At 44.2% G+C, this 16,663-nt stretch overlaps 1 protein-coding gene across 2 annotated transcripts in view; it reads right to left on the bottom strand.

Moving 5' to 3' along the window:
* Positions 1-302: 302 nt before the first annotated feature.
* The window catches only part of MFSD8 (major facilitator superfamily domain containing 8), a 49,873-nt gene continuing 33,512 nt past the window's right edge, over positions 303-16,663 (bottom strand). For both annotated transcript variants that reach the window (XM_075348731.1, XM_075348739.1), the window contains exons 9-13: positions 11,176-11,281; positions 8,288-8,422; positions 7,979-8,082; positions 5,740-5,975; positions 303-893 (exon numbers count right to left, since the gene is read on the bottom strand). In XM_075348731.1, coding sequence (XP_075204846.1) covers positions 687-893; positions 5,740-5,975; positions 7,979-8,082; positions 8,288-8,422; positions 11,176-11,281 — 788 coding nt within the window. In that variant the 3' untranslated portion in view covers positions 303-686. The remainder of the gene's footprint in view (positions 894-5,739; positions 5,976-7,978; positions 8,083-8,287; positions 8,423-11,175; positions 11,282-16,663) is intronic.

The following is a 16,663-nucleotide window of genomic DNA, read 5'->3' as shown; positions in this document are numbered from 1 at the left end:
AGCCATGTCATCTGCTGGTGTAGCTCCAGTGTGTTTTATCAAGACCAAAGTTAGCACATCCGTCTACCGGGAAATTTTAGAGCACTTCATGCTTCCTTCTGCTGACAAGCTTTTTGGAGATATATGCATTTCCCTTTTTGTATTGAATTACTAAAATAAATTAACTTTTTGAGGACATTCTAATTTATTGAGATGCACTTGTACACACACACACACACACACACACACACACACACACGTTTTAATTTACAAGGGTTTTTTTCACCACTAACCTAAAAAAATACCTTTCAGTAACCAAGCAGTTAAGGTAGAGTTTTTATTGCACACAAGTGTCAGACTTTAATAAATAAGATAAAGACAGCACAATTTTAACATCATTTGTCACATATTACCCAAAAATATAATTTACTCTTTTTAAAACAATTGTTAGTCTTGGCTCTTTTCTTTGTTTCCTATTTTAATTTATAATAAAATATTATAATACAGTTTATGCTCTTTAGAGACAAAGCAAAAAAGTATTTTCCATTTGTTAAAGAATGTATTAGAAAACGTCATTTGTTAAAGAATACAATAGAAAACGTCCCGTTATTGCAACCAATGAATCCTATGAAAGGTTTCTTTGTTTTTTTTTCCAATATTCTTTTCTGTTTTCCTAAAGTGGATTTTGTTCCTCAGTGGAAGTTTGGTCATTGCTGTATTCGTCCGTACCTCACAGAAAAGGCAACAAGTCTTTTGTAAACCGTAACCAGATGTACAACAGAGCTTGCTACAATGCCACAGATCAAGCCAAAGGTCCATCGGGGTCCCAGATGTGTATAGATTTCACTGACAAACACAGGTCCCAGGGTCCGGGCTGCACTACCGGCAGCAGTTAGCCATCCCATATAGACACCCTAAAATACAAAGAGAAGTCAGGCAAGAAAAAACATAGGAATTTATGGGAGTTTAACATTTTAATTAAGTAGCGACTATAAAATTACTGCTGGAACCCAGGATGTGTTGTTGACAATGACTGCTATCTTTAAGGCCCGTTTCACACGTCCGTGAAAAACACAGACGTTTTTCACTGGCGTGTAAAACACGCACATGTCCCTGCGTGTGCCGAAAATCACGGCACACGTGGGTTGTCTAAGTGCAATCCGGGCTCCGTTCTCCGTGGCCCGTGATTGCACTTAGAGATTCACTCACCTGCGCCCGCTCCCGCTGTCCATGGTGCTGAATCCTCCCGCGACGCAGGATCCGGCCGGCGGTGACCCCTGCAGGAGCTGCTTCCGAGGTGGCTGTGTCGCGCATAATGAATATGCGCGACAGTAATCAGCCGGCACAGAAGGAGCAGGAAGGACGGGCTGCAGAGGACATCGCTGGACGCCGGGTGAGTTAAAATGTTTATTATTTTAAAAGCACGTTTTTTTCTGGCACGTGTTTCACGGACCACACCACTGCGTGGTCCGTGGAACATCAGTGATGCCAGAAAAAAATGGACATGTCTCCGTGCAGCAATCACGCACACGCGGGTACGCTGCACGGAGACACGTGCAGTGACAAATCACTGACGTGTGAGCAGATCCATTCATTATAATGGGTCCTGCGTATGTCAGTGATTCTGGTACATTTAAAAAAAAGCACAAACGTCCCAGAATCACTGACGTGTGAAAGGGGCCTAAAGGGAATCTGTCACCAGGTTTTTGACGCCTAATGTGAGAGCAGCATGATGTAGGAGCAGAGATCCTGATTCCAGCGATGTCACTTACTGGGCTGCTTAGTGTAATTTTGATAATTACTTATTAATCAGTGATTTTATCATTAGAGTACTATTTGGTGTGCTGCCAGGTAGTCCAGCATATTTATGAACGCTGTATGACTGCTAGACCTGCAGCAGAGAAAACATTGATTATATCAGAATGACAGCAAACAGCTCAGTAAGTGACACATTGCTGGAATCAGGGTCTCTGTCTCTACCTTATACTGCTCTCAGACGAGGGAGAAAAAAACCTGGTGACATATGTAGCTTTTACAGCTCCTATTAACCTCAATGGAACTACTACATGTACAGTAAAATTTCGTCCCTAGTGGAGGTAGCAATCAGCCACAATATTATCAGTTAGCACCAAATTGTCTTGAGTTTGCTCTACAGAATTACCCTGTGAGCAATGTCATGATGGTACGCTTGCACCAAAAGCACCATTCATTTTGCCACATAGTAAAACTTCAAGTGGGATGAAATTGAAAAAAAAAAAAAGTGCAATTCCACATTTGTGTTTTTTTTTAAACCATGTTCACTATATGGTAAAACGGATCTGGCAATATGATTCTCCAGGTCAGTTTGTATACGTAGATCCCAAACATCCAGAGTTATTTGTTTTGTATTTTTTTTATAAAAATTGGTGCAAAAAAAAAAAAAAAAATTCAGTAAGTTGTCAAAAATTGGTGCTTTTGTCATTAAGTGACGGCTTATTTTTTGCGCCCTGAGCTGACGTCTTTACGGATACCATTTTTTGGGTAGATGCGATGCTTTGATCAACTTTTATTGTATGTTTTTGCAATGTTACAGTGGCTAAAAAAAAAGCTATTTTGGGGGTTTTCATTGTTTTCGTCGTTATGCTTATTAACAATTGGATTATTTTACATTATGATAGAGCAGACATTTCTGAACACAGCAATAACAAATGTGTGTATTTTTTTTAATCTATTTTCAATGGGGCAAAAGGGGGTGATTTGATCTTATGTTTTTTTTTGTTTTTTTTTTACTTTTTACTATATTTACTAGTCCCTTTAGGGTACTTGAAGCTGCGATCACTTCTGCTCTGTATAGCTGAAATCACGGTATATGCAGGATCGTCCTGACAGATACAGGGTTCATCAGCTGACCCCTGACTCTCATGACCACCCATCGGCGTGGGTAATTACTATTAAATCACGCTGTCAGGTTGACATAAGGATTTAACTGGTTAACAGCCGCAGGCGGACCAACAAACATACGTCATATGTTGTGAAGGGGTTAAGGCAAAGCCTACATCTAGCAGTACAAATTCCAAACCTCAAATCTGCATATATTGTGAGTTTTCTGAACACATTTGTACATAATGCGCACTTATTTTTCTGTGATCTTGTGGATTTTACCTTTTTGCAATGCATAGACCAAAAAAATTTAACCAGAATTGTGCCATCTAATTTGAGAGCAGCATGATCTAGAGACAGAGACCCTGATGCCAGTGACATATCACTTACTGGGCTGTTTGCTGTAGCTTTCATAAAATCAATTTTATTAGCAGGAAATCATCATTAGTGGACTAGTAAACCTGCTGCCAGTTAGTAATGCTTATTCATTACCCCCACCACTAACTGGCAGTAGTAACCAGTTAGTCGTGGGGTTACCGGGTGCTTCGTACTCGTTTAGAGCAGCTGGATTGCTCAGATGGGAGCGACTCAAAAGCCCGAATATAATGGAAGTCAATAGAGGACTTGAGCATTTTTCCGGAAATTCTTCCACAAAAATGCTCGAGTTTCCCATTGACTTCTATTATACTCGGGTGTTTAACCTCTTCACGACCGGCCGATTTTTCGCTTTCCGTTTTTTTCTTTCGCCATTCTTTTTCTGAGAGAAGTAACTTTTTTATTTTTCAGTCAATATGGTCATGTGAGGGCTCATTTTTTGCGGGACGAGTTGTACTTTTAAATTAAACCATAAGTTTTACCATATAGTATACTGGAAAACGGGAAAAAAAATTCCAAATGCAGAAAAATTGCAAAAAAAGTGCGATAGCACTATTGTTTTTGGAGATATTTTATTCACTGTGTTCACTATATGGTAAAACTGATGTGTGGGTGTGATGCCTCAGGTCAGTGCGAGTTCGTAGACACCAAACATGTATAGGTTTACTTTTATATAAAAGGGGTTAAAAAAAAAAAATCGGACGTTTGACCGAAAAAAGTGGCGCACGTTTTACACCATATTCCGTGACCCGTAGCGTTCTCATTTTTCGGGATCTATAGCTCAGTGACGGCTTATTTTTTGCGTCTCGAGCTGACGTTTTTAACGGTACCATTTTTGCGCAGATGCTACGTTTTGATCGCCTCTTACAGCATTTTGCGCAAAAGTTGTGGCGACAAAAAAACGTCGTTTTGGCGTTTGGATTTTTTTTGCCGCTACGCCGTATACTGATCAGATTAATTGATTTTATATTTTGATAGATCGGGCGTTTCTGAACGCGGCGATACCAAATGTGTGTATATTTTTTATTTTTTTAACCCTTTAATTTTCAATGGGGCGAATGGGGGGGGTGATTTGAACTTTTAGGTTTTTTGTTTTTAATTTTTTAAAAAAACTTTTTTTTTATTTTACTAGTCCCCCTAGGGGGCTATTGCGATCAGCAATCCGATCGCTCTGCACTATCTGCTGATCACAGCTATACAGCTGTAAATAGCAGATACGCTCTCTTTCTCTTTTGCTGTGCTGCTGGCACAGTGAAAGTGAAAGCAATTCATGTGTAGTACAGAAGTCATCACATGACCCTGTGCTACCATGACAACTAACGGAAGTCACGTAATCGCGTCACGTGACTTCCGGTATCGGGCGGTAAGTAAAAGTTTACCGCAATCGCGCTTATAATGGCGCTGTCACATATTGACAGCGCCATTTAAGGGGTTAAACAGCACGAGCAGATAACGATTCTAGTAGGCACACATCTCAGCTGTGAAAATCAGCTGAGATGTGCGCCAATCGCAGCATGCTGCCGCCGGCAGACAGCGGGCAGTAACATTATGACCGCTAGGACGTAATTTTACGGCCCACGGTCGTTAAGGGGTTAATCTGCGCCCAGCCGAGCATCCAACTGCTCTTACAGAGTGCCCGAGCACCACAGCATGGTAGTGCTCGCTCATCACTAGTTTGCAGCTGTGTACACTGTACATGAGCAGAAAACTGCCAATCAGTGGTGTGGGTGGGCTTATAAAGCTCCACATTCAGCAAACTGGTAGATTTACATTAGACAAAACAGTAAATTTTATCAAAATGACAGCAAGCAGCCCAGCAAGGAACATCACTGGAATCAGGGTCCCTGTCTCTACATTATGTTGCTCTTAGATGGGTTAGTAAAAACCTGGTGACAGATTCTTTTTAAATCTGTGCCAAAATTATCTGATGCTCCTGATCCCAACCCAATGCCTATGCCTTCCTATCATAACCCTTTGCACTAGTCATCCTCAATCTCAAAACCATAGCAAAACAAGGGGCCTGATTACTTAATTCTGGTGTGACAGATTTGATCAAAGGGAGTATAAAGCTTTCGAGTGTTGCAAATTGAGGCTATGTTAATATTTCAAGACTTTATGTTCTCACGCCATTTTTACCGAGTTTCGACAAAGTGAATAAAACTGGGGCATGGCAACCCCCGCTCGTCAAATTCATGACAAGCGGCAATGTTCCTTACGCCACAAATTTTACTCCAGTCATCCCACTTTTCAGAGTATAATAATTCATTAAAAGCCATACACCTCTTAGAGCCAGCAGCATCTGACTCCACTCCACCCCTTCATGAAGAATGCCGGTCATGTTGAATCGCACCTTTCTTCTCAAAAGAGAACCTTATTCGTGGGCAGCAAAGAGAGCGCCCAACTGCTGTGAAATTACAACTCCCAACACGAGCCAACAGCTTTATTACTCTGCCATATCATTATTGACAGTATTATTTAATGAATCTTTCTAAAGTTAAAAACACATTTCAAGCTTCTGAATCTTACCTGTGGTTTAGGGCCGATAACTTTAGAATACAAAGTATAACACATGACACTACAGACTGGATAGCCCAGACCTATCAATATGTCTGACGTGATATACTGTGCTAGGTGAACAATGGGTGTATAAAAACACCAGGACTGCGTAGCTGGACACCCTGTTGGTTCTGCCGTGTGATTGCCAGACGTTGAGGAACTTGAAACCAAGAAGGTCGAGTTATGTTCGGTTGTGTTCTGGATTTCTGTACATAAAGATAAAAAAAAAGAAGGTGGGATGAATATCCATCTTATAACACATATATATTTTTTCCTCAACATTGAAATTAAATCACACTATGGGTAGGCATGTAATGATAGAAAGAAAATAATTTTGAAAATATCTCTCTTTATTCAGTACCAAGTATGATCCCCATGTGCAGAAATATCTACACTTACAGCCTTGGCTGCCACCAGTGAGGTCATAAAAGAGGATGCCCCAAGAAAAAAAAAGTTCATGTTAATCAATAGACCTCGGAACAATTATAATGTCCACAATTGGATGTGTTTTTAAAAAAAAAAAAAAAAAAAAATAAATAAGTAATAAAAATGTTCCTGTGCTGAGATATATATAAAATTATGTGCCCCTGCTATGTACTGTGTAATGGATGTGTCTGACCGTACAGGGACATGTTCTGATCATACCACATCTCCTGGGCTGGGGAGGAAACAAAAAAAAAAAATACAGACATTACAGCACATGATTCCATAAAATTATTTCTTTGCGGTAAAATGGTTTTCAAAAACAGGCGAGGAAATGTTTTACTTCACAAAAAGAGTCAGATGTGATCCCATGCTGCGCTGTTACATATATATTACATACATACATATATCTATCTATCTATATATACACACACACACATAGACACACACATACATACTAGCTGTAGTACCCGGGCGTTGCCCAGGATAGTATCTGTCTCTCCCACCGTCTGTCTCTATCTCTCCGTCTCTTTCCCTGTCTGTCTCGCCGTCTCCCCACCGACATCATATTACCTCACACATAAGTGGGCTTTACACGCTACGATATTGCTAGCAATATCGTACGCAAAAGCAGCTGCCCCCGTCGCACGTGATTTCGTGTGATCGCTGCCGTAGCGAACATTATCGCTACGGCAGCGTCACACGCACATACTTGGTCGGCGGCGTCGCTGTGACTGCCGAACAATCCCTCCCTCAATGGGGAGGGACGTTCGGCATCACCGCGACGTCACTAAGCGGCCGGCCAATCAAAGCGGAGGGGAGGAGATGAGCAGGACGTAACATCCCGCCCACCTCCTTCCTTCCGCATTGCGGCCGGCGGCAGGTAAGGAGACGTTCCTCGTTCCTGCGGTGTCACACACAGCGATGTGTGCTGCCGCAGAAGCGACGAACCATATCGATAATCAACCATTACCGATTTTTGGTTTTGGGACGACCTCTCCATGGTGAACGATTTTCACCATTTTTGAGGTCGCTTAAGGTTGCTGGTCAGTGTCACACTCTGCGATAGCGTTAATGACGCCGGATGTGCATCACTAACAACATGACCCGACGCTGTGCAAAATTTTGTGATTGCAAATGCGACGGTGCGGATTCCTTTAGCGGACACACACACATACACTCAGCTTTATATTTTTTTTTAATATATATTATATTTTTTTTTTTTAAAACACATCTAATTTTTTAAATTATTATTCCAAGATCTATTAATTAATATTAACATTGTTTGTGAGAAAACTTTTAGTGGTTGTCCGAGGACTGTTCCACCTCGCTGAATGCTTTTAGTAATGCAAATCATCAAGATCCTCTGCTGGCAGCTCCCTTTGCAATTTGCCAACAAATGATGTCTCAGATGTTCTCAATGGGAGACAAGTCTGAAGATCTTGTAGGCCATACTAGCATGTTTAGGTCACACAGGCCAAGGCATGCAAGTGTGTGTATTTCTGCACGTGACGCTCATACTCAATCCTGAAGTTAAAAATAATAAAAAAAAAAATTGTGATTTTTTTAACCCTAGAACGCGCAAACAATTCAATCTACCATAGGAAACAAATGACCTAGCAGGCCTGCGAGGCCCCAGGTATGCGTTCTAGGGTTAAAATTTTGCTTTGATTTCCTCATTACTAGCATGGTTATTAATGTCTATCCATCCTGTAATTTCTATAATTCCATCACTTTTTCTTCTTTGTGTTGCAATTTCAGTGCTGAGGAGTGTATATTAACTTACCTGCCCACTGTATGCTGGGATACTGATCTCCCCAAGGGAGCATGATAAAAAATCCAACCCAAACAGTAACCAATCCCCCAAGGAGCAGTATTCGTTCTCCAGTCCTACGATATAAAGTGCAATTCATAAAACAGTTATAATCAGAAATCATTAACAATAGAATCAGGGATAATCATTGCATACACGCAAAGTCTGGAATATACTGTCTAATTGTAAGCAAAAACTCCCTATGTACACTTGAGGATAACCATGTGAATACTAAGCCTCATAAGTGCATATATATTAGTGAGTGAATCCATTTTAACTTACTTTTTAGAAATAATTTTGACAGTAAGAAACACTATAACGGACTCGACACCAATAGCGGCCAGGATAATCCCATTGTAGAACACAGCTTGTGTCCTGGTCCATGCATACATATCCATTGTCAGTGGGGTGGAGATCCTGGGGATAGACATAGGCGATAACTAGGAGGTGTTATATATCTGACATACACTTTAAGGCCTCTGCCACACTCACGTGAAAATCACACGTGCCGAGAGACACGTATTTCCCCTGCATGTTGCGTGCAGGTAAGTACGTGTCTCTGGTACGTGCGGGCCACGTGTGTTCTACGTGTGCTATCCGCGATAGCACACGTAGAACCGGTAATTTACATACTCACATGGTCCTTCCTGCTGTCCGCGCTGCTGATCTTCGGTCTCCAGCCCTGCCGACTCCCCGCTGCTGAGGCCGCAGTGAAGTGAATATTAAATGAGCATAATGAGTGGCGGTCGGCAGCAAGTGACAGCAGCGGCAGAGACAGGAGGGCTGGAGAAGGTGAGTAAATGTTTTGCTTTTTTTTCACTGACACGTGTTTTCTCCGGCGCGTGTCACACGGGACCGCATCCACACTATACCCGTGTGGTATGGGTGCGGGCCGTGTGACACCCGTGCTGCGAGAGAAAACACTGACATGTCAGCGTTTAGAAAAACGCACACACGTACAAACGCACACGTTCCGTGTGGTTTTATGTGTGTGTGCCTGCTACAATAGGGTAGCATTGCTGAACGTGTCTCCGTGCCGCCGGTATGTGCAAAAAATGGCAAACACGTACCGGCGGCATGGATGTGGGTCGCAGGCCTAAGGGACTATTGATTATACAAGTCTTAATTGCTGGCGGTCTCGCCACTGCAGCAAGAACACTTGGGTTTGGTTATGCAATAACAGTCTTTGGTGAAAAAACATAAGTATAAAAGACAATATTCTGTATTAACATAATTTACTTTTCTGGATCATATATAAAATAATTGCGCAAATCAAAACCATTAAAAAATTAACAGAAACAAAAACCACCACCATGCATCATCTATGCCATCATTATTGCCGTTTTGATCTTTTCTATGAATTTCCACCAAACGTATCCAGTGCTGGCCATCACACATGCTCAGTAGCAAAGTGATTTCTGCTTTTCAGCCAGCCCGCCAGTGAGAATCGGCACACCTGAGGGGGCTTGTTGCTTCCATGCACTGGGCACATTTGGTGGATGTTCTGTGAAGCAGTAAATAAAACACCAGTGGACTCCATTACAAGTAATGATAGCAATGTGAAGGCACATGAACATATAATGTTAAAGCACCACTCCAACGCTTTTGGAGTGGTACTTTAAATCTAAGGGGTACTTTGCACACTACGACATCGCAGGTGCGATGTCGGTGGGGTCAAATTGAAAGTGACGCACATCCGGCGTCGCTGTCGACATCGGAGTATGTGAATCGTTTTTACTATGATAAACGAGAACAAAAGCGTCGAAATCGTATGATCGGTGTAGCGTTGGTCATTTCCATAATTTCGGAAGGACCGATGTTACGATGTTGTTCCTCGTTCCTGCGGCAGCACAGATCGCTCTGTGTGAAGCCGCAGGAGCGAGGAACATCGCCTTACCTGCGTCCCGGCTGCAATGAGGAAGGAAGAAGGTGGGCGGGATGTTTACATTCCGCTCATCTCCGCCCCTCTGCTTCTATTGGCCGCCTGCTGTGTGACGTCCCTGTGACGCCGCACGACCCGCCCACTTAGGAAGGAGGCGGGTCGCCGGCAGGTAAGTGCGTGTGAAGCTGCCGTAGCGATAATGTTCGCTACAGCAACTATTTCAAGATATCGCAGCTGCGACGGGGGTGGGGACTATCGCGCTCGGCATCGCTACCATCGGCTTGCGATGTAGTAGTGTGCAAAGTACCCCTAACTCTACTTCCTGCACTCCTATGCTCCCTCTCAGTCATCTTCATCTGTTCTGGGCACCGCACTTGTTGGTCTTCTCCAATTTGTGACCTACCGGCTGCTTCAGTGTTTCACGGTGCGAGCCGGAGGTCTCAACTCAGTACAAGTCCAAGGGGGCCTTGTTCTTGCTCCCATAAACTTTCATTGAGAACTTGTGACTTAACCTCTGGCTTCCGGCCAACCAGAAGTTGTGGTCACAAGATAGTGCCATAGGACCATAGCAACACCAAAAATTGATGAAAATGCCGGAGGGGAGGGTATAACACCACAGACAAGGGCTTAGACTTAAAGCAGCACTCCACTGTGCTGAAGTGATGTTTTACATGATTCTATAGAAAAAAGAAAAAAAAAACAATTTTAACTGAGAAGTCAGAATGCTGAATGCAAATTGGAGTTTTTGATGCGATTTATTTTCTCTGCTAAAAAAAAAGCGTAGCTGAGTTTACTGTGCAGATTTTCCCCATAGGCTTGTATTAGATGCAGAAAATCCACAGGTAAGAAAAACACATATGCCTTTTTAGTGCATTTCCGCTGCACTAAAAAAACCATGTAAACCACACATGACTAACAGTTTTTTCAACGGAAAATACCAGAAAGTATTAAAATCAAAGCAGGTTTATTAAAGCATGATATACCAAAAAGACAAATTGCAGTGTCAAAGACATGATAAAAATGCAAGTGAAAAAAACCTGCAAAAAATACAAGAAACCCAATTTAAATAATGGGTACAGAAAATTTGCAGCATCAAAAACTTGTAAAATAGTCATCGTGGGAACAAAGCCTTAATCATCACTAAGCTTGTGAATAAAGTATGGAAAGTTATTTCACTTATGTAGATATGATTTGTGTACACAGTGAAAAATATTACTTATTCGTACATAGATGCACCAACACAATCCATTTATCAAATGTAATAGGTTTGAATCTTGTGAATACGTACGTCTCAAAAATGGCAAATATGAATAAAATGATGAAGAACAGAATATTTGATGAGACAACAGCAATCTGATCAACAGGCTCTTCACTCTCATTTACCGAGGACATGCCTAGAAGACATTCAGTGAAAGAACAGTTCATTATTAATCAGAGGGTGCATTTACACTGGCCGATTGTTGGGAATGAGCTCTCCTAGCAAAATTCATCCCGGAGAATTGGCTTCTCTAAACAGGCTGCCAATCATTCAGGGAATGAGCACAATTCTCGTTTGTCAGGTGAAATGATTTTTAAGCTTGTTAGGACTCAACAGCTCATGATCCTGTATAAAGGCCCAGTCACACACAACGACTTACCAGCGATCCCGAAAACGATGTGACCTGATAGGGATCGCTGGTAAGTCGCTGGGAGGTCGCTGGTGAGATGTCACAAAGTCAGATCTTACCAGCGATGCAGGAACAATACAGGTCGCAGTAGCGACCTGTATAACGATCTCAGCAGTCACTGTGACCCTGTCACACAGTGTCAAACACAGCGATTTGTCCTGCCCAGCAGGACGTCGCCTTTGAAGAAAATGGCCTGGACCATTCTGCAACGACTAGCGATCTCACAGCAGGGACCTGATCGCTGGTAGGTGTCACACAACGAGATCGCTAACGGGATCGCTGCTACGTCACCAAACGGTGACTTATCAGCGATCTCGCTAGCGATCTAGTTACGTGTGACTGTACCTTTAGAGGCGAGTGTAATCTCCCCTAACGGAGGAGGCAATTAAACACAATATTAAACCTCTGACTAAATACTTTGTGAACAATCAGTCACTACTCGGCTTATACATGGAGAGTAAAAACCAGATTATGTCACAATATTTTAGGGGAACCTGGCATTCCTAGAGTCTGTAAGGATAAGTTCAAATTTCCACTAAAATGTATCAGTCACAATCCGCCGCTCTGGTAAACAACGCTATCCGTTTAGCGGATTCCATTGTGTCCCATAGACTTGCATTAGTGGCGGATTGTGACTGATGAACCTGCGTTGCGTCCGCTGCGTTGCGGTCCGTCGTTTTTTGACTGACCGCTGGGCGGGGAGCAACGCAGAATGTAACATTTTTCTGGCCGTCAAAATTGACGCATCGCGCAGGAATCCGCCGCAGTTCGTCACGCTTGTAATGTATGTCTATGGTGCTGGATTACGTCGTAATCAGTCTTACGACGGAATCCTGCGCTGGATTCCGTCATGCTCTACTGAGCATGCCCAGCAGGTTTGGCACACCCACTGGGCTGTCCCAAACACAAACGGATCATGACTGATCTGTCAAAAAACGGACGCACAGCGGATGCAACGGATCAGTTTTTTCACAGGATTTCTGTGAAAGGAATCCTGTGAAAAACACATCCGTTGCATCAGTTGACAACTGAAAAACGACTGATCCGTTGCTGACGGACCTGACGGATTTAAAACAACAGAAGTGTGAACCTAGCCTAAAGCCCTGTGGCCGCGCTGCGGATTTTGACGCGGATTTTGATACAGATTTTCAGAAATCTGCATGTTCATTATGAAGCCAGCAAAGTCTATGAGAATTCAGAAGTGCTGTGCCCACGTTGAGTATTTTTCCCTTCATATTTGGTGCAGATTTCTTTTTTTCTGCACCAAATACGCAAGGGAAAAATAAGCAACGTGGGCACAGCAGTTCTGAATTCTTAGACTTTGCTGGCTTCACAATGGACATGCAGATTTTGCTGCAGATTTCTTAAAATATCCGTCAAAACTACACAGCGTGGGCACTGGGCCTTAGTCTATGCTCTACTGGTGGAAACCTCAGGGGGACACGATTACCCCCTTACCATTGTAGCCAATTTTCATTTTTACATTTTTCCCCTCCCTTTCTTCCAAGAATCAGCCATATTTTTTGAGGGACAAGTTGTCGTTTTGAATCAACTACTAAAAATAAAATATAAAAGTTTTTTTCTTATTTTTTGGGGGAGAGCAAAGGGAAGGGGGTGTTTGAGTTATATGGTATTTACTGGTATTTGATGTATGGTATAAATTACATGGAAGCCTAAAGGATTTGTAAAAAAAAAAAAACCCAAAACATTGGTTTGTGTTGCCATTTTTCAAGAGCCGTATTGTTTTTAGGTTTCCATCAATCGAGCTGTGAAATTCTGTTTTTTTTGCGTAGTGAGCTGATTGTTTTATTCATACCAATGGTGTACTACATACGACATTTACATTTTTTTATTAGATTTTTGGAGGGAGGTATGGTGATTGAAATTCCACAATTTGGGTGTTTTGATTTTTTTTTTTTATTCTACTTACTGCATTTACCAAAGACGACCTAACAAAGAAAATGGGCATATAGCATATACCCTGCTGTAATAACTACAATGTAATTGTACATATGAATAACACTGTATTTAGTGTAAAGCCATCCCGTTGCGACAAGGTGAACCCCAAAGAGGATGGTCCCTAATCTAATATTAAAATTTCCCCTTCTGTCATATCAATGTAGATTGGGTCAGAGAAAAGCCAGGGCCCAACTGTATGGACACCCTGCCATTGGAAGCTATGGACATGGAAATGTCCAGCTCAAAGATCGGGGGGAGGGGGGGGGGGGTCACACCCCTGCTTGTCCATAGCACAAAATAAAAGGAAAGAAGGGAATTTTGTTTACTTACCGTAAATTCCTTTTCTTCTAGCTCCAATTGGGAGACCCAGACAATTGGGTGTATAGGCTATGCCTCCGGAGGCCGCACAAAGTATTACACTAAAAGTGTAAAGCCCCTCCCCTTCTGCCTATACACCCCCCGTGCTCCCACGGGCTCCTCAGTTTTGGTGCAAAAGCAAGAAGGAGGAAAAAAATTATAAACTGGTTTAAAGTAAATTCAATCCGAAGGAATATCGGAGAACTAAAACCATTCAACATGAACAACATGTGTACACAAAAAAAAACAGGGGCGGGTGCTGGGTCTCCCAATTGGAGCTAGAAGAAAAGGAATTTACGGTAAGTAAACAAAATTCCCTTCTTCTTTGTCGCTCCATTGGGAGACCCAGACAATTGGGACGTCCAAAAGCAGTCCCTGGGTGGGTAAATAATACCTCATAATAGAGCCGTAACGGCTCCGTCCTACAGGTGGGCAACCGCCGCCTGAAGGACTCGCCTACCTAGGCTGGCATCTGCCGAAGCATAGGTATGCACCTGATAGTGTTTCGTGAAAGTGTGCAGGCTCGACCAGGTAGCCGCCTGACACACCTGCTGAGCTGTAGCCTGGTGCCTCAAAGCCCAGGACGCACCCACGGCTCTGGTAGAATGGGCCTTCAGCCCTGAGGGAACCGGAAGCCCAGCAGAACGGTAAGCTTCGAGAATTGGTTCCTTGATCCACCGAGCCAAGGTTGACTTGGAAGCCTGAGACCCTTTACGCTGGCCAGCGACAAGGACAAAGAGTGCATCCGAGCGGCGCAGGGGCGCCGTACGAGAAATGTAGAGTCTGAGTGCTCTCACCAGATCTAACAAGTGCAAATCCTTTTCACATTGGTGAACTGGATGAGGACAAAAAGAGGGTAAGGAGATATCCTGATTGAGATGAAAGGGGGATACCACCTTAGGGAGAAATTCCGGAACCGGACGCAGAACCACCTTGTCCTGGTGAAACACCAGGAAGGGGGCTTTGCATGACAGAGCTGCCAGCTCAGACACTCTCCGAAGTGAAGTGACTGCTACTAGGAAAACCACTTTCTGCGAAAGGCGTGCGAGAGAAATATCCCTCATTGGCTCGAACGGTGGTTTCTGAAGAACCATCAGCACCCTGTTCAGATCCCAGGGTTCCAACGGACGTTTGTAAGGAGGAACGATGTGACAAACCCCCTGCAGGAACGTGCGTACCTGTGGAAGTCTGGCCAGGCGCTTCTGAAAAAAAAACACAGAGCGCAGAGACTTGTCCCTTATGGGAGCCGAGTGACAAACCCTTTTCCAATCCGGACTGAAGAAAGGACAGGAAAGTGGGCAAGGCAAATGGCCAGGGAGAAAAACCCCGAGCAGAGCACCACGACAGGAAAATTTTCCACGTCCTGTGGTAAATCTTGGCGGACGTTGGTTTCCTAGCCTGTCTCATAGTGGCAATGACCTCCTGGGATAATCCTGAAGACGTTAAGATCCAGGACTCAATGGCCACACAGTCAGGTTGAGGGCCGCAGAGTTCAGATGGAAAAACGGCCCTTGAGACAGCAAGTCTGGTCGGTCTGGTAGTGCCCACGGTTGGCCGAACGTGAGATGCCACAGATCCGGGTACCACGACCTCCTCGGCCAGTCTGGGGCGACGAGGATGGCGCGGCGGCAGTCGGCCCTGATCTTGCGTAACACTCTGGGCAACAGTGCCAGCGGAGGAAACACATAAGGGAGTTGAAACTGCGACCAATCTTGAACTAAGGCGTCTGCCGCTAGAGCTCTGTGATCGTGAGAACGTGCCATGAATGCCGTGACCTTGTTGTTGTGCCGGGACGCCATTAGGTCGACGTCCGGCATCCCCCAGCGGCAACAGATCTCCTGAAACACGTCCGGGTGAAGGGACCATTCCCCTGCGTCCATGCCCTGGCGACTGAGAAAATCTGCTTCCCAGTTTTCCACGCCTGGGATGTGGACTGCGGAGATGGTGGAGGCCGTGGCTTCCACCCACATCAAAATCCGCCGGACTTCCTGGAAGGCTTGCCGACTGCGTGTTCCTCCTTGGTGGTTGATGTAAGCCACCGCTGTGGAGTTGTCCGACTGAATTCGGATCTGCTTGCCTTCCAGCCACTGCTGGAACGCTTTCAGGGCCAGATACACTGCCCTGATCTCCAGAACATTGATCTGAAGTGAGGACTCTTGCTGGGTCCACGTACCCTGAGCCCTGTGGTGGAGAAAGACTGCTCCCCACCCTGACAGACTCGCGTCCGTCGTGACCACCGCCCAGGATGGGGGTAGGAAGGATTTCCCCTTCGATAATGAAGTGGGAAGAAGCCACCACCGAAGGGAAGCTTTGGTTGCCTGAGAGAGGGAGACGTTCCTGTCGAGGGACGTCGGCTTCCTGTCCCATTTGCGTAGGATGTCCCATTGAAGAGGACGCAGGTGAAACTGCGCGAAAGGGACTGCCTCCATTGCTGCCACCATCTTCCCCAGGAAGTGCATGAGGCGCCTCAAGGGGTGTGACTGACCTTGAAGGAGAGATTGCACCCCCGTCTGTAGTGAACGCTGCTTGTTCAGCGGAAGCTTCACTATCGCTGAGAGGGTATGAAACTCCATGCCAAGATATGTCAGCGATTGGGCCGGTGTCATATTTGACTTTGGAAAATTGATGATCCACCCGAAACTCTGGAGAGTCTCCAGAGTAGCGGTGAGGCTGTGCTGGCATGCCTCTTGAGAGGGAGCCTTGACCAGCAGATCGTCTAAGTAAGGGATCACCGAGTGTCCCTGAGAGTGGAGGACCGCGACTACTGTAGCCATGACCTTGGTGAAAACCCGT

Source organism: Anomaloglossus baeobatrachus, chromosome 1 (assembly GCF_048569485.1).
Source record: "Anomaloglossus baeobatrachus isolate aAnoBae1 chromosome 1, aAnoBae1.hap1, whole genome shotgun sequence".
NCBI classification, from domain to species: domain Eukaryota; kingdom Metazoa; phylum Chordata; class Amphibia; order Anura; family Aromobatidae; genus Anomaloglossus; species Anomaloglossus baeobatrachus.
This window is presented reverse-complemented; position numbering and strand designations above follow the sequence as displayed.